General features: G+C 40.2%; 1 protein-coding gene across 1 annotated transcript; it reads left to right on the plus strand.

The window, feature by feature from the left end:
* The first annotated feature begins 7,266 nt into the window (after nt 1-7,266).
* Nucleotides 7,267-19,685, plus strand: LOC131158827 (cyclin-dependent kinase F-1). Its single transcript, XM_058113726.1, has 2 exons — nt 7,267-7,909; nt 18,567-19,685. Exons 1-2 carry the CDS (start codon nt 7,412-7,414, stop codon nt 19,503-19,505), a joined length of 1,437 nt encoding a protein of 478 aa, XP_057969709.1. The 5' UTR covers nt 7,267-7,411; the 3' UTR covers nt 19,506-19,685.
* Nucleotides 19,686-20,878: the final 1,193 nt, after the last annotated feature.

The following is a 20,878-nucleotide window of genomic DNA, read 5'->3' on the forward strand; positions in this document are numbered from 1 at the left end:
ACAACAGTTGAAATTGACGCACCCATCGACTTCAAACTCAAAGCATCGGCTACTACATTTCCCTTCCTTAAGTGGTAACTAATGGTACAGTCGTAGTCCTTAATCAACTCAAGCCATTTGCGTTATCTCATATTCAACTTCTTTTGGGTGAAGAAGTATTTAAGACTCTTATGGTCAGTAAAGATCTTGCACCTTTCACCGTATAGGTAGTGTCGCCAGATCTTTAGTGCAAAAACCACTATTGCCAGCTCCAAGTCGTGCGTCGGATAATTCTTCTCGTACTTATTGAGTGGGCGAGAAGCGTACATGATAACACTTCCCTGTTGCATCAAAACACACCCGAGTCCTTTTGGAGATGCGTCACTGTAAATCACAAAATCACCATCCCCTAATGGAATGGTCAACATTGGGGCTGTGACTAGTCGTTGCTTCAATTCCTGAAAACTCTGCTCACACTCCCTAGTCCACTCAAACTTACTATTCTTTCTCATAAGCTGTGTCAAAGGATCTAACAGCATGGAGAAACCCTTGATGAACCAATGATAGTACCCTGCTAGACCTAAGAAACTTTTATCCTTATGCACGTTCTTTGGTCTCGCCCAATCAACTATTGCCTCTACTTTGCCGGGTCCACATTCCTTCCCTAGACACTACATGTCCTAGAAATGCAACATGTTCCAACCAGAACTCACATTTCTTGAATTTAGCAAATAGCTTCTTCTCTTTGAGTACCTAAAGAAACAGTATCAAATAAGCTTCATACTCTGCAGGACTCCTCGAATAAATTAGGATGTCGTTGATGAACACCACCACGAACTGATTTAAGTACTCATAGAACACCTTGTTCATCAAATCCATGAATGCTGCCGGAGCATTTTTCAAACCGAACGGCATAACCAAGAATTCGTAATGGCCATATCTGGTATGGAAAGTCATCTTTGGTACATCCTCTGATTTCACCTTCAACTAATGATACTCGAATAACAGATCGATCTTAAAGAAAACCTGTGTGCCCTTTAGCTGGTCAAATAGATCGTCTATACGAGGTAACGGGTACTTGTTCTTCACTGTCACCTTATTAATTTCCTTGTAGTCGATGCAAATCCTCATCGACCCATCCTTCTTCTTTACAAACAACACCGGTGTTCCCCAAGGTTATATGCTCAGCCTGATAAAACCCTTATCCAAAAGTTCCTGTAGCTGCTCCTTTAAATCCTTTATTTCAGCTAGAGTCATTCTATATGGAGCCTTAGAAATCGGTGTTGTCCTCGGATTCAACTCAATGACAAACTACACCTCGCGATTAAGAGGCAATCCCGCTAAGTCCTCTGGAAAGACATTTGAGAACTCCGTTATCACTGGGATACCCTCTATCTTAAGTTCCTCCTTCGGTGCTTCTTTCATAAATGCAAGATACCCCTAGCAGCCATCTCGAAGCAACCTCTTTGCCTGAATCGCTGAAAGGATCTATGGTGCAGAGCTCACACATGACCTAATAAATTTGAACTCTTGCTCCCCTAGAGGTCTGAACACTACCTCCTTCATGTGGTAGTCAACGCTCGCATAATTGGATGCTAGCAAATCCATCCTCAAAATAATATTGAACTCATGCATGTAAAAAACAATTAGACTAGCAGGCAGCCTTCTTCCCTGAATCTCCACTAGGTGATCCCTAATCACCTTGTTACACACTTCTCCCGACCCTGTCAGTGTGACCACTGCTAATTCAGCATCTAATGGCTGTGTTTCTACCTCACATAGTTTAATAAATCCCTAAGACACAAAAGAGTGCATCACACCTGAATCAAAGAGCATAACAACTTTATTTGAAAGCACGTAAATGTTACCTACAACCACATCTCTTGCGTGCTTGGCATCACCCGGAGTCATAGAATACACACACATCTGGGTTGTGCCTCTCCGGTAGTTCCCACTCGGTGCTAGGTTAGTTTAATGTCGCATGGTAGTCTCGCGCTAGATGTCTTGCCCCACCGTACTGGTACCAGACAGCTGGTCCTCCCCTACACTCGCACCAATGGCTCTAATGGAATCTAGAAAAGATAGGATGCTGCGAACCCCCCTGATGGCCTTGGTACCCCACCTTTTGTCGCTGGCCCGAGAAATTACCAGGCCGCTTCCATAAGCCCTGGCTAGTGCTAATTTGAAACCCTTGAGGCAAGGGTCTCTTATTTTGGTTTGTTGCTTTCTCCCCCTCCTGACTACTGGCTTCAACTATCATGGCCCTATCCACTAGCTCAAAGAAACTCTGAATCAACAACGCCACCACCTGAGCGCTTATTCCCTGCCTCGAACCTCTCTCAAACCTCTGAGCCTTCTTTGGCTCATCTGGGACCATATTCAGAGTGAAACAGGATAGCTCAACAAACCTGGCCACATACTGCTGCACAATCATAGGCCCCTAGGTTAGATGCAGGAATTCCTCTGCCTTCGCCTCTCGGGTGGCAACGGGGAAGTATCTGTCGAAGAAAACCTCTCTAAAACGGCTTCAGGTAATAGATGCATGTCCTAGGTGCTATTCATCCACTAGCTTTGCCGATCTCCACCACCTCTTTGCTTCCCCCGCCAATTTAAAGGAGGAAAATCGCACCTTCTGTTCCTCTGTGCAGTCCAGCACACCCAACAGCTCCTTTATCTCTTGAACCCAATCTTTAGCTGCAATCAGGTTCACTCCATTGAAAATGCCAGTAGACTTGCCCAAGTAAACTGCTGAAACGTGCAGCCCCTATCAGCAGATAGTTGATTCTGCTCTTGGGAATCCCTCCGGTTTTCCTTCCTAGCCTGTCGTGCTATACTTCGCAGCACTGCCGAGGCATTAGCATCGTCCTCAATGAAGGTATCCATATGATTATCCCCTCTAGCCATGACATCATTTACCCTAGGATCCATCGTGAAGATAGGATATAAACAGACTTAGAAACTCCTCATTTATCATGATTGAAGCAAGTATGAAATGAAGAAACTACTAATACATATGAATTCTCAGTTTAAAGATTCATTTGCCTAGTTCTGTAAAAAAACCGACAAGGTATTAGTTTCCAACATAACACTGACTCCACACACGTACTCGACTGCCCTAACATAACAACCTAAATTTTTGAGTTCCAGTCTCTTAACCCAGAAAAGAAACTATCGATGGATTTACCATGGTTTTCTTGAAATCATCATTCCAGGAAAAACACAAAAAAAAAAAAACATCAAAGGAACTCCGCCTCTAAGCTTCAACACCAAAATCCAACCTAATCACTCTCATCCTTATCCTATCTCAGCCTATTCTTTGGTAATTATCAACCATTAAAGTCTGTAGAACCTAGAAAACCTAGGTTCTGATACCAACTATAACACCCCAACTCGCCATGTGGGGCTCGAGGTGCTACTTAAGTGATGTCTGTGTTTTTGATACCATATTCAATATGAATGCAACGGAAATAAGTGATACATTCTCTAAACACATTACTAGAGTTCTAATTACTATTGTGCATAAATGTCTCCAAATATCCATATTACAACCAAAATACTGTACAAAAAGAAAACTCACTCCATACACACTACATACATAGACTTTACGACTAGCTCGGTCCCTCTAGCCCTGCTAAACGTGATCCCTAGTGTTTTCTGAAAAGATAATTTGTATATTGGGGTGAGACACTTCTTAATGAGGAAGACTAAGTTAAAATCAATGTGTGGCTAGCATGAATTTAGTGTTTACAGAAAACATTCATCCCTCATTTAACCGAAAATAGTTATTTTATATAGTACTCACTTTATACAATTGAAAATACTCATCTTGTTTCCATAGTATAAACAGTTCATTAAATAGTAACATCATTTACATAAATCTACGGATATGCATAAAAGACAACTCCCTGTGACTAACATCATTTACTTCCCCCACGGTACGAGTTGTGCGGCCCGAAGGCTGGACTAAGACTGGGTGATCAGCCTAAAACAAAGTCAAAATATCCCTCTGCAAGTCTATCTGCAGGCATCCACAACCAAGCTGCAGGCCCGATGACCTTACTTCATCCTCGCGCAAGCTATCGGTTGAGACCACCTTACACTTCTATCCAGAATAGTGTGGGAGCACATGGTCTAATAATTAAACACTAGCAATGGTACTGTGCTCACATAACAACTGGTCCCCAGGGTTCCTAAAGTATATCATGCAATTTAAGTAATAAAAATTATAATTTAAATCACTTCGTTTTACACCTGTCATTTAATAAAAACCTAGCCCCCAGCCATCACATAAACCACTCACAACCGTCAAATAAAACCTGACCCTTGGCCATCATATAAAACCTGACCCTCGGCCGTCATATCAAATTCCTGTATTATTCACAAGCAGTTCCAATATTTTTCACAAACAGTTCCAGCATATTTCACAATCATTCCCAAATTTGTTTTCACGATAAACCATAAAATCATTCACCTACCACACAGTTTTAGTATTTGAAAACAGTCCAGAAGATAACCAAAGATACACAGTATTTTTAGTTCATATAATAAATCAGATTTTCCACTGATCATATTATTCAAAAAACCGTTTCATATATCTTTGGTTTGAAAAATCATGATTGAACGGTTGGTTTTCAAAATAATCTTTGAACTCATAAATAAATAAATATATAATAATTTAATCAGTTCATATTAAATAAAAATCTTGACTTAACTTAATCCTCTTATCTGTTTACTGAGAGAGTTTCTATGACGCTCCTAAAGCCCACCCTACGGCGATACGGAGCCCAAAACCCTGAAAACACATTTCTCCAGTTCAAACCACTACACAATAGAATAATAATCATTAAACACCCCCAAGCCCATACATCCCCATTTAAATAGTTAAATGCTAACCAAATAGCTCATTTATACCCTTACCTCAACTTTGGGGTGATGCCTAGAAAGACCCCGTTCAAAAATTTACTCCGTTAGACTTATAAAGAATTTCTCCCATATCCTCGTAGTAACTTTCGATCATCAATTCGGACGACAAACGGCGAGATATCGTGGAGAGAAGGGGTGGGGGCACATTTCTAGAGAGAGAAAGAGAGATTTTTGATTTCTTAATTAAGAAGTAAAGTTAGAATTATATTTATAAGTCGTTGGCCCGGTCACATTCGTCGACGAAATGGTGCCTTCGTTGATGAATTGCAGAAGGACGTTTGTTGACGAAGGAAGGGTTCGTTGACGAATCGTAAGTCTGAAATTCCTATCATTCGGGATTTTTTCATCAACGACGCGTGAACTTCGTCGATGAGAAACGGAAAGACATTCTTTGACGAAAACAGGGGATTCGTCAATGAACCCTACTGCCTTGCCCTTTTTAAATCCCCTTTATTCTTTTCTTATTTATTTATTTTATTTTCTGGGTTCGGGCTTCTACAAGTCATATTTAAAAGAGTTAATTTATTTAAAAAAATTATTAGATTTGTATATTTTAATGTATTTTTAAAAATTGACTAGTATTCCATTTCATTATTAATTACTTATACCAAATATGAGAATGGAATGAAGAATGGAAGAGGAATGCCCATTTGATTCCAGTGTGATTCCATGCTTGCCACCAAACAGTGGAATGTGAATGGTCATTCCACTTTCCATTCCATTTCATTCCGCAATTCATTTCATTCTTATCACATTCCATTCTTACGTACCAAACATAGCATAAGTGTATACGAAAGCTCATTACTGCACCAGTATCTTCTACTGCCATGGCTAGTATTAATTTTGTGGAAATAACAAATAACAGGTTAAGGATTAAAATTTAAATGTAGTTTAATTGTAAGGTCAATACCTTTTGAATCTTAACAAGTTCAAATCTCAATATCTTCTTTTGATTACTTATAAAAAAAAATTGTAAAAAAAAAAAAGGTCATTCAACATAAAAAAAGGTAAAATTAAGAACAACAAAAATATTCTTATCTTTTCTTTTGAATGTAAAACCCAATATTCTTTAAAAAATTAAACTTCTATAATTCAACAAAAATTAGATAAAATTACATTTTGAACGTCTAATAGTTAATGCTTAAACTTAAACAAAAAAACTTTAATTTAATTAAAAAATAAAATAAACTAACATTATATATAAATATTTACATCTAACCTATACTATAATAATACATTTATAAAATTACAAATAAAGTAAATTATTTTGCAGCAAAAATAACCTATATTTTAGAAGTAATACAAAATATCCCTAAAAGAAAATAAATTCGTCAAAATAGATAAGATTACATATATAAAATCTACTTTAGGTATATCAAATTTTGAATATGAAAAAGGAACTTTATTTAGCCAAGAAAAAAAATTGGTAGTGTATATGCATATTGTATATAAAAGAACAAATAACTTAAATAATTTTTTAAATAAAAATATTATTATCTTTTAGAAGTAAGACATATTTCTAAAAAAATAATTTCAATAACAATAAATCTAAATTTAAAATTTTTTATTTTGAATAAACCAAGATTTGAACCTAAAAAAACTATTTCATTCAAAAAATAAAATAAATGCAATGGTATTATAAATGTTAAATAAAATTTACATCCCAAAATAAATAAGTAAACTTGTTTGATAGCCTTTTAAAGTATTTAACATCATCTAGATACATAACAAAAAAATTAAAATAAATTTTAGAAATTAAAATGTTGATAAAAAAAACTTAAAATTAATTGAAAATTTTAAGAACTCGTTAATTGATCATTAGGTAAACAAAAAATAGCAATAACTAAGATTTTATGTAGCAAATAATAATTCATAAATTATAATAAAATTGTTAATATTTTCACGAGAAGAAGTCCTATGCTAAGATTTTTATAAAAAAAAAAATTATAAGTAAATATTAAAAATTAGTATTTTTTTTTTATAATTTTAATTAGAGTGTTCGAATCTATTTTATATATTTTTTAAATATTTTTCATGTCTTTATATTTACATGTTGTGGGTTCATATTAGTGTTTCATGTTAATGATTATATTATACAATTTTTAAATAAAGTTTTAATTTTTATAATTAGCTTTAAAATTTACACTTTAATATTTATAAATTAAATTAAGAAATACATTTTTAGTTTATTTTTATAATATGTATAAGTATAAAAATATTTTACACAATATTATTATAATGCAAGTGATATATTGAATAATTTTACTTAAATTTACATAAATATAAATTAAAATTTTTAATTTTCAAGCTGTCAAAAAACATGTCTCAAGTCATTTCGAGAAAGAGAAAGTAAAAATTAATTGAAATAGAAATTAAAAAAGAAACCCCTTTTTTGGACAATCCCCCTGCCCGAGTAGGACACTGTCATTCTAATCCTCCTTTAATCGCTCGTCGTCACCGGCAACAATTGTCGCCTACCGTCGTCGTCGTCCTTTCCAGCAATCCGAGCATGGAGATGGACCCTCCACCGCCATCCGGGAGCTGGAGCATCTACACCCGACCCGAGATAACCCAGAAATACGAGATCTTGGAGCGGGTCGGGTCCGGCGCCTATTCCGACGTCTACCGTGGCCGTCGCCTCTCCGACTCCCTCACCGTCGCCCTCAAAGAGATCCACGACTACCAGTCGGCGTTTCGTGAGATCGAGGCCCTGCAGATGCTGCAGAATTCCCCCAACGTCGTTGTGTTGCATGAGTACTTCTGGCGCGACGACGATGACGCCGTCCTCGTGCTCGAGTTCTTGAGGACCGACCTCGCTTCGGTGATCAGGGAGGCAAAGAGGAACTGGGGCGGTCGGATCTCCATCGGCGAGATCAAGCGATGGATGGTTCAGATTTTGCACGGGGTCGATGCGTGTCATCGTTATTCGATTGTGCATCGCGATTTGAAGCCCTCGAATATGTTGGTTTCCGCTGATGGGGTTCTCAAGCTAGCCGATTTTGGACAGGTGATAACGAAATTTTATGATGCATTTGTTTTTTTAGCTTATTTTTTGATTGGCAGTTGCAATGCATTGGGCGTATGATTTATGAGTTATGATTTTGTTATGTATTTGTTTTGGCAGCGTTTTTCAAATTCTGTGATTCTATGTCTTTGTGTGGTTATGAATTTCATTTTTGTAAAAGACGGGGTTAATGTTTCTATTCGCAAGTTTTTTTTTTTTTTTTTTTTTGTATTTTTTTATATGAATAAAAGTGCACTGCAAGTTGGTGAAAATATGTAGTTATTGAGTCAGTTCTTTGGTCGAATTTTTAGAGCATGAAATGAGGTAAGCAAAAGATGGACTGCAAATAGGGAAAACCAATTGTGAATTTAATGTTTATGGATAGCAATGCATTTTGTTTTCATATGTTAATGCGTTACCTTGGTGTATCCACTCTCTTGTCCCAACAAAACACTATGCCAGCTACTTTGGGTTGGCCTTACCATCCCCTTTTGGCATGAAAGCCTTATTTCAGTCTGGCATTCTTTGAGCTACTGTAACAATTTGTCAGCTGCATTTTTTGATTGTGCTGCTTAAACCTGTTGCATTTCAAATGCGTTGATAGTGTAATATGCAAATAGAGAAAATTGTGAATTTAAAGTATTGGTATTGTCGACACTCCAATTTTAACCAGGCCACTCCAAGCGAACCCAGCAAAATAGGACTTAACTTTGAAACCTAAAGGACCCGAAATTTTAAAATTAAGACCCTGAGTAGCCCCGGATTTTCAAAAGAAAAGTCGAGTACTTTTAAATTCCCCTCAAGCATCTTTAGTGGAGTTCCTATGGTGTGGTCCTTCAATTTCAAAGTTGTCATCCTTCATAATATGTTCTTTCAATTTATCTTCATTTTTAGGAAAAAAAAAAACTCAAAAATCAGTTCTCATCTAATATGGTCCTGTAGTTTTGAAATCATCATCCTACATACTAAGTCAAGGTCCTAATTTGTAATTTCAATTTCAAAAACCCTAAGTCAATTTAGAGACTCCATCTTGATAGGATATGGTCCTTTAATTCTAAAATTTTTGCTTCTCGCAACAAGTCAATGTCCTAATCAATGAGTCTAAATGCCAAAACCCAAAAATTTTTAGTTTAGTTAGACGAGTCCTTAACATTCTCACGAGTCCGGGAATTTTCAAACTTTGAATCAAGCTTTCAAAATCTTAGATGTTGAAAATTGGGTCTTAGTTTTAAAAATCGATTTGTGTTAGATATTAAAGTTACATCCTGGTGATTGTGTTGCTTGGTCAAATTTGGTCTAAATTGATTAATTGATATGGTCAAAATTGGTCAATTGGTTGGTAAAATTGGTCAATTTATTTGGTCAAAATTGTTGGTCAAATTTGAAGTCAAAATAAAATAGATCGTCTTTAATAACATGCTGGTGCACGGTGAGGTACACATTACACATGAGGGTATATGCAGAATTTACAAATAGCATAAGGGAATTCAAGTGTCACCAGTATGCTACAATACAGGGGAAGGACAAGGGGTACACACATGTGCATACAACAACTACAAAAAGAAGAAAATTCAAAAAGGAAAAATCAGAACAGGAACACTGCCATGCCCTCCTATCTCATGCTACCAACTGGAAGCCCCCAAATGCCCGCAAGTCCCAGCTTGCCACCTGGATTTCCCACTTGTGCAGAGAAGAAAGAATAAAGTTGGTTAGCAGCAGAAAAGGAAAATGCAAAAAAATAAAAAGAAGGAATATACCATGCCCTCCTATCTGGTGCTACCAGTCGGAAGCCCCCAAAATGCCCACAAGTCCTGGGTGGCCACCCCGACCTTCACCTGCTCATAGGAAGGAAAATTGCACAATTGGTTAACAGAAGTTCAAAAATGATAAAATAAATCACACGTGCAGGTTGTTAAAGGGAATTATTCCCTAACACAAGCCGTTGGTGGGGAAATTTGTTAAGGAATTGGCACCAAATGCACTCTCAGACTCCCTATAAATAGGGAGTCCCGACACTGTAGATAGGACACCTGAGAGAGCTAATATAGCCCTGCAAAAATTGAGAGAGTTGAGAGAGAAGAATTGGAGAGGGGAGGTTTTGAGGAATTAGAGCTGAGAGCGCAAAAGCACCCTGCCAAATTGAGAGCGAAAGAGCATTAGAGATACTCTGCCGAGTTGAGAAGTGAGGATTGAGAGCGGAGAGAAACTCTGCTGAAGCAGAGAACATAGGAGAAAGAAAGGGTTGCAGTACTTGTTGCGGAGAAGCAGGAGCTCTCTCAAAGGTTGGAGGAGCTCTGCTAAGTTACAGAGAGCCAGACATTCAAATCAGACACACTCGAAGTCCCTGAAAAGAAGAAAGGAGGAGAGAAAGTTTGAGGTAAGAATCCACTTCCCATCTCCTGTTTGGGTCACATACTAAATTATGATGTGCTGTGTATAAGTGTGAGTGCAGGTGCCTCAGGTTTTGAACCCGGGTTTGGGCCCATACCTGAACCCATGCCCGAATAGAGATCCGAACCCCTAGCCATATGACTCGAACCCCTAGACCCCAACTCGGGTTTGAGTTCAAGGCCCATCTGAAAGATTTAAAAAAAACCAGCCCATCTCAGTTTTAGATAGACCCCCTGGCCTGTTCCCGTTTCAAACCCAGCCCACTTTCGTTTTCCTTAGCAAGCCCACTAACCTTTTTTTTTGTTTCTTTTAAGCCCATTGACCTCTTTTAAAAACAGACTCAGAGCCCATTTTAAATTTGATTTAACCAAGCCCATAACCAGTTTTTAAAGTAAGCCCAATACCCTGTTTTTAAAAATAAGCCCAAATACCCAGTTTTCAAAATAAGCCCAACAGCCAATTTTGAAAATAAGCCCAATTCCTAGTTTTTAAAATAAACCCAACGCCAAGTTTTTAAAATGAGCCCATACCCAGTTATCCTTTTAAAAATAAGCCCAGTGACCAATCTCAACTCAGCCTGTTTTAATTTTCAAAAACGCCAGGCCCAATTTAACTTTCAAAGCATCAGGCCCATTTCAATTCTCAAGTTTGGGCTCGTTTTAATTTTTAGAATTTAGTGGCCGGCCTTCAAAACTCAAATCTGAAGCCCATTTTCATAAAAATAGCTAGCAAAACCTCTTTAACCTAAAGCCCTGAGTAGGGCTTCAAAGCCCCAAAAAAAAAGCTCACTGGCTTGGACCTGCTCATGACTCAGGTCACATGGCTCACCCGGACCCATCTGAGTCCCCAACTCGCCTGTGAGTCAACCCCTTCCCACTCCCCCACTAGTTCACTAGGTAAAGACGAGTTGACTCGTCTTCACCACTGAAACTAGAACCCGGCCCTGCAACTAAACCCTAACATGTCAATACCCCAAACAACCAGTATTTGTCACAAACAGAACTCAATCATGCACACATAGATTTGGAATCACAAGCAGGCATGTAGATCTTCAACCAAAACTCAGAAGGACTTGAATGCAAACTGGCATTCGAAATCCCATACGCTAAAACAGTGGGGACATGGAGCTAAAAATAAAACGAAAAACTTATCTTTTGAGGTCCTCGCACTTTTGGACAGACTCGAGGTTCGAGAAGCCTTTAGTCGCAGTTTGCAACCCTCCTTCAGTGCTCGGGTCACACTTGAACTGTTGATGGAAACCATCCGGCTGTCCTAACCAGAAATTGGACTCAACGGTGGCCTCCTCGGGGTTAAGCCTCTGTGCGGAAGGTCCATTCTTGGGACAAAGAATTTGAGAGGCTAGGGTGAGAGTAAGGGATAAGTCAGGGTCTGCAGGAAGAGTGGCAAATCTAGGGTATTGTCTATTAGGTTGTAGATACGGAAAGAATGAAAAAAGAGGAGAACGAGGGAGAGTGAGAAGGGCTACTAATACTGGTTAGGGTTTTTGTTTAGCGTTCGGTTTAGGATTTGCAAAGGAGGAAGAAACCCTAGGGTTTCCAAGCGGTTCGAACCAGAGAGAAAGGGGAGAGGAGAAGAGAGAAGGTTTGAGAAAGAAAGGAAAACAAAAATGGGAGAAACAAAAAATTCAGGTTTAGGTATGTGGGGGGTTCGGGGCTTTAGGATCCTTACACGTGGCGTCACCTCCGTTCATTTGATCAGTAAGCCACGCGGATCCTCTCAAGACCATCGGATCAAAACCTCCATCAGCGGCCACGATTGCATCAGGCCAAATGCCATCATTTGAACATCTGCCGCTCCAACCCCTCACGAACATGTGGCGCGCATTTAACGCGCTTCACCGCGGCCGTCCGATCTTCCATGCATCAATGGCCAGGGGTTTCGTTCGCAAGAGGAGGCGTTAATGATAGCCTATCTATCCGCCCACCACGAAACACGTGGCTTCTCGGCTCCCATGCAATTAATGCACAAGGCAGCGCCCGTTCAAGACTCTCCATCACGGCCGTCTGATCTCCACCACATCAACAATCAGGATTTCGCTCGTGTGTCAGAAGGCATTAATGCCGAGCCTGCTCATCCGCGCGCATTGCCATGTGGTGCCCCCGGTCTCCCTCGCAATTAATGCAAAAGCATCCCCATTTCAGACCGTTGGATCCCCACCATCAATGCACGCTCAAGATTGTGCCACATAGTCCATCCTCACCCGTGCGCATCTACCTTTCGTAGCCCGCCACATGGCACCAATGGTCTTGACTCAGACCTTAAACCGGTCTCCCTAGTCCAAGCCCCCTCCCCAAACCTGTTCTTATCGGTTTACTTTATTTTAAATAATTCCTTTAAAACCCCAAATAAATCCATAAAAATTCTTAAAAATTCAGGAAACATGCTAAAAAAAAATCTGGAAAAATAATAGAAAATTCCCCAAAAATATTTTAAGTCGTCTAGAAAATAATTTTATCACATTCACAAGCATTCTAACACTTACACACACATCTATGCATGCTCATGCATGTACACATTCACACAAACATACTCTCATTCATACATGCATTCCAACATTCACACACATACATGCATGCATGCACATGCATGTACACATTCACACAAGTACGCTCTCGTTCATACATACATTCTAACACTTACACACACATCCATGCATGCTCATGCATGTACACATTCACACAAATATACTCTCATTCATACATGCATTCCAACATTCACACACATACATGCAAGCACGCATGCATGCATGCACATGCATAACACACTCGCACAAATACATTGCCATCCATCCATGCATCCTAACACTTATGCACACACACATTTACACACATCCCATGCACACACTAAAAACACACGCTAACCGTTGTGAAGGGCCGTGCGGCGCTAGCTAAAGCACTCTTGCTTAACTAGCCAGCCTTTTGTTTACCAACATTCATCCACGAAGAACTTTCATTAACATTCAATCAGATAGCAGCTGAAATAATAATCAATTCATGAAAGCCGTGGCAACCAAGCAGTAAATATTGAAGCAAACGTAATTCATTAACAAATCCTCCGTTGACATGTTGTACTTAGCGAGGGAGGCAAGTAGGCTAAGCACGTTGACAATTGCTAGTGAGTTTTACAATGATTGATGAACACTCACCCTCCCCTAAAGAGCTTTCTAGGCCATTCTCACTCTAGCACTAGGAAACATCAAAGTGACCGAGGAGTCATACTGCCTTATTTGGCTTACAATGAAAGAAATACTAGAAAATAACCCTACACTAGTATTTACATGATGGAAACCTATCCCAAACACACGAGATAAGCGGTCATAGGCAAGCATAATGCCCTGAACAAGCTTAGCCCGTGACATTCTCCCCCACTTATGCGGTCGACGGCCTCGTAGACTTTTGGCGATAGGTACACTTCAACTTTGTCCACGAATGGCTTCAAATCTCCCACTGAAATCCAGCTGATTTCTTTGTCATTAAGGCATTTCCACTCCACTAGGAACTTCTGCCGCTTCTTCCTTGAGGATATGAACATTCTGTCTGCAAGGATCTCTTCAACATCATGTCTGTCAGGTGGCACTGTCTTCAACTCTACGCTGTTTGACTGACTCCTGCTCAGGTTGTTGGTGTTGGCGTTGAATGGCTTGAGGAAGTTGACATGAAACTGCGGTCTTCTCTCCTGTTCTGCCCATTTCTTCATCTGCTTAGAGCTTTCTCCAGATAGGCTTGGGCAAAGTCTGCATTCTGTCTCCCTTCACTGGTGAAGATGTACGCCTTAGGACTCTTTCGTCTGTACGGCTCGCCCACTGTGTGAGGTAACAGCGGCAGCTGGCCTGTAACAAGCTCAAAAGGGCTCTTGTTGGTTGTTGAGCGCCTTTGGGCGTTGCCACAGAATGGAGCCACATCAAGTAGTTGCACGCCATTCTTCTGGTTGTCGTTGACACAATGGCACAAGTACTCATCTAGTAGCTCTCTGAATCTCTTCATCTGTTCGTCTGTCTGTCGATGATAACTCGAAGAGATGTCAAGGTGTGACCTGAATATCCTGAAAAACTCTATCAAGAAGTTGTCAGTGAACATTAAATCTTGGTCACAAAGAATAACTTGGGGAAAACCCCAATGTTTCACAACAGTCACAAGGAACAATTGTGTCGTCCCCTCTGCCGAACAGTACTTTGGTGCGGCCATGAAAGTACCATACTTCTTCCGCTCCCCCTTGTCTGGTTGGCAAGTGAGACAAGTTTTGGTATAATTAACCACATCATCCCGCGTGTGCGGCCAATAATACCTTCCCAGTAGTCCTGTCATTGGAGTCATTCTCCGCGAATACCCCTTAACGAACTTCCTGTAGAAACTAGTAAGGCCAAGAAAGGAACGCAACTCCTTCACTGTTGTGGGGATCTTCCGTTCTTGAATCATCCTTACCTTCTCCATACCCCTCCGGATACGACCTTGTTCAACGGCTTGACCAAGGAATTTGTTGCTCCGCCGAGCGAAAGAGAAATTCTCCTTCTTCAAATTCAGACTGTTTCCCTTCAGCCTGTCGAACACCTTCCGTAGATGCTCTTCATGTTTCTTCTGAAACGACACCGATGCTCCCAACGGTGTTTTGGAAGGGCGAACACATCCCGCTTCCACTTCATCAAGCTGTTTCCCCAACTCTACTATCTCTCTAGGCGCAATCCAACATGGCCTTTTAGCAGGTGGTTTCACTCCTGATAACAACTCGATCTCTTGCTCCACAGTCCGTCGTGAAGGCAAATTTTGAGGCTGCTTATCCGGCAACACCTCCTTATCCTCATCCAACACCGCTTGGATGGTTGTAGGCTCCAGCTCTTGGCCTACTTCTTTGTCTACCACCACCGTGGCTAGACGTGTCTGCTCACCCTTACCCAATCCTTCATTGAGTTGTATGGCTGAAAGGGACTTCCCTTCGTCTCCTTTCGTTGCAACGACTTGCACCATGCACGAGTGATCTCCCATCAGACACAGGGAACCAGCCGAAGGCATCAGCACTGCCCTCGTCCCCATTAGGAACTCCGTTCCTAGAATGACTGGATAGTCATCCAATGGCACCACTGTGAAATTCGCATGACCTTCCCACTGTCCAAGCTTTATAGCCACTTGCTTGGCTACTCCCAGAGTAGGCTGGGCTACAGAGTTAACTGCTTTCACGCGTCCTGTATCCTTCTCTAAGGATAAGTTGAGTCTTCCTGCTTCCAACTGCGAAACAAAATTATGAGGAGCTCCCGTATCCACCATAGCGCGAGTACTCTTCCCATTTATCCTCAAGTCCACAAACATTAACCCTTTTGCTCGTGTAACTTTCGGTGTTTTTGCCTGCTTTTCTAATGCGTTCACTAACCGCACTGAACCCACCCTCGGGGCATCATCCTCTTCCCCATCGTCTTCCACTGCCTGTTCTGTAATAGAAGCCTGTAAGGCATTAAGTGATGCTTTGTGAGGGCACTCAAAAACTCTATGAGGACCTCGACACAAGAAACACTCAATTTTACTCTTCCCCTTTCCATTGGGTGTGTTGAACCCTCGAGACGACGAAGCTTCATGTGAGGTTGGTGAATTAGGGTCGGCTCCCCCACTCTTGGGTTTGCCATTCTTGAAAGACTTTCCACCGTTTCCCTCTCCGCCAAACCGTTTGGACGAAGTGGTCTCATCACCAGCGTAGTCTGTCAAGCGTTCTGCAGCCGCTTGTGCAGTTGACAAGTCTTGAACCCTTTGTCTATGAAGTTCAGTCCTTGCCCACGGTTTCATCCCCTCTAGAAAATAGAACAACTTGTCCTTCTCCGACATATCCCGAATATCCAACATTAAAGCAGAAAATTGTTTCACATAGTCACTGATTGAACCCGTATGCTTGAGATCTCTCAGTTTTCTCCTTGCATTATACTCAACGTTCTCAGGAAAGAATTGGGCCTTGAGCTCTCTCCTCAAGTCTGCCCAACTATCAATCACACAGCTTCCATTTTCAATTTCTCTGTACTTGGTACGCCACCACAGTTTGGCATCACCAACCAAGTACATGGTCGCAGTATCCACCTTTGCCTGTTCTGAGGCCATCCTCACAACGCGAAAGTACTGCTCCACATCAAACAAGAAGTTCTCTAACTCCTTGGCATCTCGGGCACCCCCATACGTCCTGGGTTCTGGCACCTTGGTCTTGCTAACTCCCGGAGTGTTGGAGTTCCCCATAGCAAGAACCATCACATTTACCTTTGCATCCAGATCTGCCATCCGGGCTTGCAAAGTTTCCACAGTGTGGCGAAAGTCCTCTGACATGTCGCCTATCAAACCTGCTTGATGTTTTTGTGATCCCCTCACTTCATCAACAAGTTCTCTCATCTGGGCCACCTCCGCGGCCATAGTGTTGGTTGACTCTTCAACCTGTGCTTCCAGCACGCTGATCCTCTCAGCATTGTTTGGTGCCATGGTCACTTACCAAAGCTTTCCAAACCCAACAACGAAGGTAATCGAATTCACGTAGCAACTCAACCTTGGGCTCTCACCAAGTGTCACCGACTTGGGCTCTGATACCAAATGTCACGGTCCGCCTTTTTCACACCGTTGTGAAGGGCCGTGCGGCGCTAGCTAAAGCACTCTTGCTTAACTAGCCAGCCTTTTGTTTACCAACATTCATCCACGAAGAACTTTCATTAACATTCAATCAGATAGCAGCTGAAATAATAATCAATTCATGAAAGCCGTGGCAACCAAGCAGTAAATATTGAAGCAAACGTAATTCATTAACAAATCCTCCGTTGACATGTTGTACTTAGCGAGGGAGGCAAGTAGGCTAAGCACGTTGACAATTGCTAGTGAGTTTTACAATGATTGATGAACACTCACCCTCCCCTAAAGAGCTTTCTAGGCCATTCTCACTCTAGCACTAGGAAACATCAAAGTGACCGAGGAGTCATACTGCCTTATTTGGCTTACAATGAAAGAAATACTAGAAAATAACCCTACACTAGTATTTACATGATGGAAACCTATCCCAAACACACGAGATAAGCGGTCATAGGCAAGCATAATGCCCTGAACAAGCTTAGCCCGTGACACTCATGCATGTACACATTCACACAAATATACTCTCATTCATACATGCATTCCGACATTCACACACATACATGCAAGCACGCATGCATGCATGCACATGCATAACACACTCGCACAAATACATTGCCATCCATCTATGCATCCTAACACTTATGCACACACACATTTACACACATCCCATGCACACACTAAAAACACACGCTAACTCATGTGCTTCGTAGGCACTGCGTGTTGACATGGTCTCGACCAAGACCTTAAACTAGTTTTCCTTTCAGACCGGACAATTTTGACCGGTTCACCCCTCCCGAATTAGTTGGCATCGGTTTTCTTCATTTTATTTATTTAGTATCATTTCAATGTTTGAAAAGTTCACAAAAGTCCACAAAAAAAAATCACAAAATTTTTTAGAAAATTCCAAAAATATTTTCAATCTTTGATTTCCATGGTTTTTGTCATAATTTTATTTGTGCTATTTTAAAGTTTGGGAAAAATGTTGAAAAAATCACAAAATCACAAAAAAATGTTTTCACACTTAGAAAAAATCACAAAAATATTTTTTAGGCCCAAAAAATCATTTTCATTCCGAATGAGCCCAAAACCTCCCAAGGTTCCAAATATTATTTTTCCTTAGAAAAACTCTATGAAATTTCAAAATCCCAGGAGCATATTTTCCTAACTATTTTCTTGATTTTCCCATCCCGATGATTTCAAATGGAGGCATGAACTCTTCGGAGAGCGATATGCCCTAGTTCTGCGGGAATACCTATATAGTACCTTCATTTTTCGACTGTTGGAAAGGTGTAATCTTAAAGACTTATTACATTTAATTTGTGGGATAATTTTCGATTAATCTGGTACCATTCGTAAGAACAGGCGTGTAGGGGGTGCTAATACCTTCCCTTCGCATAACCGTACTCCCAAACTCGACTCTGGTAGTGCAAACCGATTTTACCCCTAACGGGGTAGCAATCAAGTGTTCTAACCGCACTCCAAAAGGTTAGTGGCGACTCCATCACACATTGTTTTTCCACGAAAATCATTTTTTTCAAAATTCACATCCATTTTTTCTCCCAGTTCGCAGCCGCATGCGTGCTAGTGCTCTGGCAGGTCCGGGACGCCGCAACAGGTGTTATTTAGTTTTTATGAGTGAATATGTTTAGTTTGATGGTTGATTTCAGGCAAGGATACTTATTGAGCATGGATCTGTCGGTGTCAATGACGATCGACGTACACATGAACAGGATACTCCAAATCAGGCAAGTACATTTCAAAGAAATGATGCTATTTATGAGACAAATGATATTTACCGAGAAAGTCCCAGAAATCAAGAGGGAAGTATTGTGGGTATGAAAGAATCTTTTAGAGAGTTGGATGAGCTTAAGGCCAAAAACTTAGTCAATGAAATTGATAAGGAAATGGGTATTTATGATGGAGATGCATCTTGTCTTGCCACATGCTCCACAAGTGACATTGAAGATGATCCTTTCAAGAGTTCTTATTCTTATGAGGTGGAGGGTGGAGGAGGGGATAGACGTGATCCACTCACATCTTGTGTTGGAACTCGTTGGTTCAGGGCCCCTGAATTGCTCTATGGATCCACAGATTATGGCCCAGAGATTGACCTTTGGTCATTAGGCTGCATTTTTGCGGAGCTCTTTAGTTTAGAGCCCCTCTTCCCAGGTACTTCAGATATTGATCAGCTCAGCAGAATATTTAATGTGTTGGGCAACCTAGATGAGGAGCTCTGGCCAGATTGTTTGAAACTTCCTGACTATAAGAGCATTTCATTTGGTAAGACAGAGAATCCAAGCGGTTTAGAAGCCTGCCTGCCTGACCGTTCTCCTGATGAAATCCTTATCATCAAAAAGCTTGTCTGTTTTGATCCAGCAAATAGAGCTACTGCAATGGAACTGCTCCATGATAAGTATTTGAATGAAGAGCCTCTGCCAGTTCCCATATCTGAGCTGAGGGTTCCTTCTGCTAGCTGTGGACAAGACGAGTATTCTCCTTGTGGGTGGTATGACTATAAGGGCATGGATTCAGATTCCGATTTCGAGGACTTTGGCCCTGTGAACGTCGCAACTACTGATACTGGTTTTTCCATTCAATTCCTCTGACTTTAACAAGCACAATGGTACAATGGATTGCTCAATTTTATGTTCCACCTTGTTCAAGAAGTAATTGAAAATTCTTGGTTGGAGTGAGACATGCCATACTAAAAATTGATACTCTAAATTTGGATTTTCTTTTTGGTTCTGCTCGATGAAAAGAGGGGTTGCTGAATACTTCATATGCAATCATTGTTTGGTCCTATGTTTTTTTTGGTAATACTAATACAAGAGTCTTTTTGAAAAAAAAAAGAAAGAAGAGAAACCTACGAGGGATTTTATGTTAGTATTACTAGCATGATACATCTGCTGTGTGATACTAAATTAAATCGGAAGATACACTTTATCAGACGATTTACCATTTATCTTAATTTTCCTATGCACATGGATTTCTTTCATCAAAATGCATAGCTGTTGGCTACTAACTGTTCAACTTAGAAAAGTACTAGAAAACATCGGTTTTGATTTCTGAATCTTGAGTATATACTTGTAGGGCTTAGAAAATGGCAACAGCGTCTGATTGAGCTGCAAATGGTGTTGGAATAGAATTATTCATTACCTTTCTGGCAGTAGGGTAGAAATGTTTATATATGATAACTTCCCTAGATATGGAAGAGCTTAGAATAATTGATCCAGTCCTGTTGACGGTTGCAAATATACTTATTGTTGCTGCACTTCTGACATGTGCCAGAATTAGCAAGCAGGGTAAGTTCTGAAAAGAAGACCATGTTAAATTGGATTGGAGTATATCACATATTTGTGTCCAGCTTAATTTTGATGCTACATTTGGGAGTATGAAGTTGGGGTCTTGTATTTCAATTTGAATGAATTTGGACAAAATGCAATATATCTACTCACATGGGATGGAGCTGTTCAGCCCCGTTCGTACGGAGGATGCGTCCTGGTGACAAAAATCTTAGTCCCTTAAGCTCAAAGATGTGGATGGAGAAACCAAATTCTTCTATAGAACAGCTAACACTAGAAGAAGATACAGTCATATGACTAAGGTGGAAGTTGATAGGGTTATTTTTGAAGCAGAGGCAATGAAGGAAGCAATTTGTAACGTCTACCCAAAAAAGAACTATTTCACTTTGATTTGAGGGCTTGAGCTTTACTGATGTCAATGGTGATTTAGGGATAGTTTGGAACCACTCACGCAAAAGTACTTTTCAAAAATTAATGAATTTAATAAGTGTTGATAATAAGTGCCGAACTCGGAGAGTGTTGAAAGTTATAAGTGGTATTTGGTTGTGTTTTAAATAAGTAGTATTTGGATACTTACTTTTATTAATGTATTTTTACTATTATATGAAATTATGATAAAAATAATATTATTAATTAAATTTAAAATACTAATTCACTTAATGTTAATTTAAATGAAA

Source organism: Malania oleifera, chromosome 6 (assembly GCF_029873635.1).
Source record: "Malania oleifera isolate guangnan ecotype guangnan chromosome 6, ASM2987363v1, whole genome shotgun sequence".
NCBI classification, from domain to species: domain Eukaryota; kingdom Viridiplantae; phylum Streptophyta; class Magnoliopsida; order Santalales; family Ximeniaceae; genus Malania; species Malania oleifera.

What these genes read in the sequence shown, in the direction of transcription:
- LOC131158827 (XM_058113726.1), top strand. Translation starts at nt 7,412, where the DNA reads ATGGAGATGGACCCTCCACCGCCATCCGGGAGCTGGAGCATCTACACC. An exon ending in AGCTAGCCGATTTTGGACAG is followed by an intron (nt 7,910 to 18,566) that starts GTGATAACGAAA and finishes GGTTGATTTCAG; the next exon opens with GCAAGGATACTTATTGAGCA.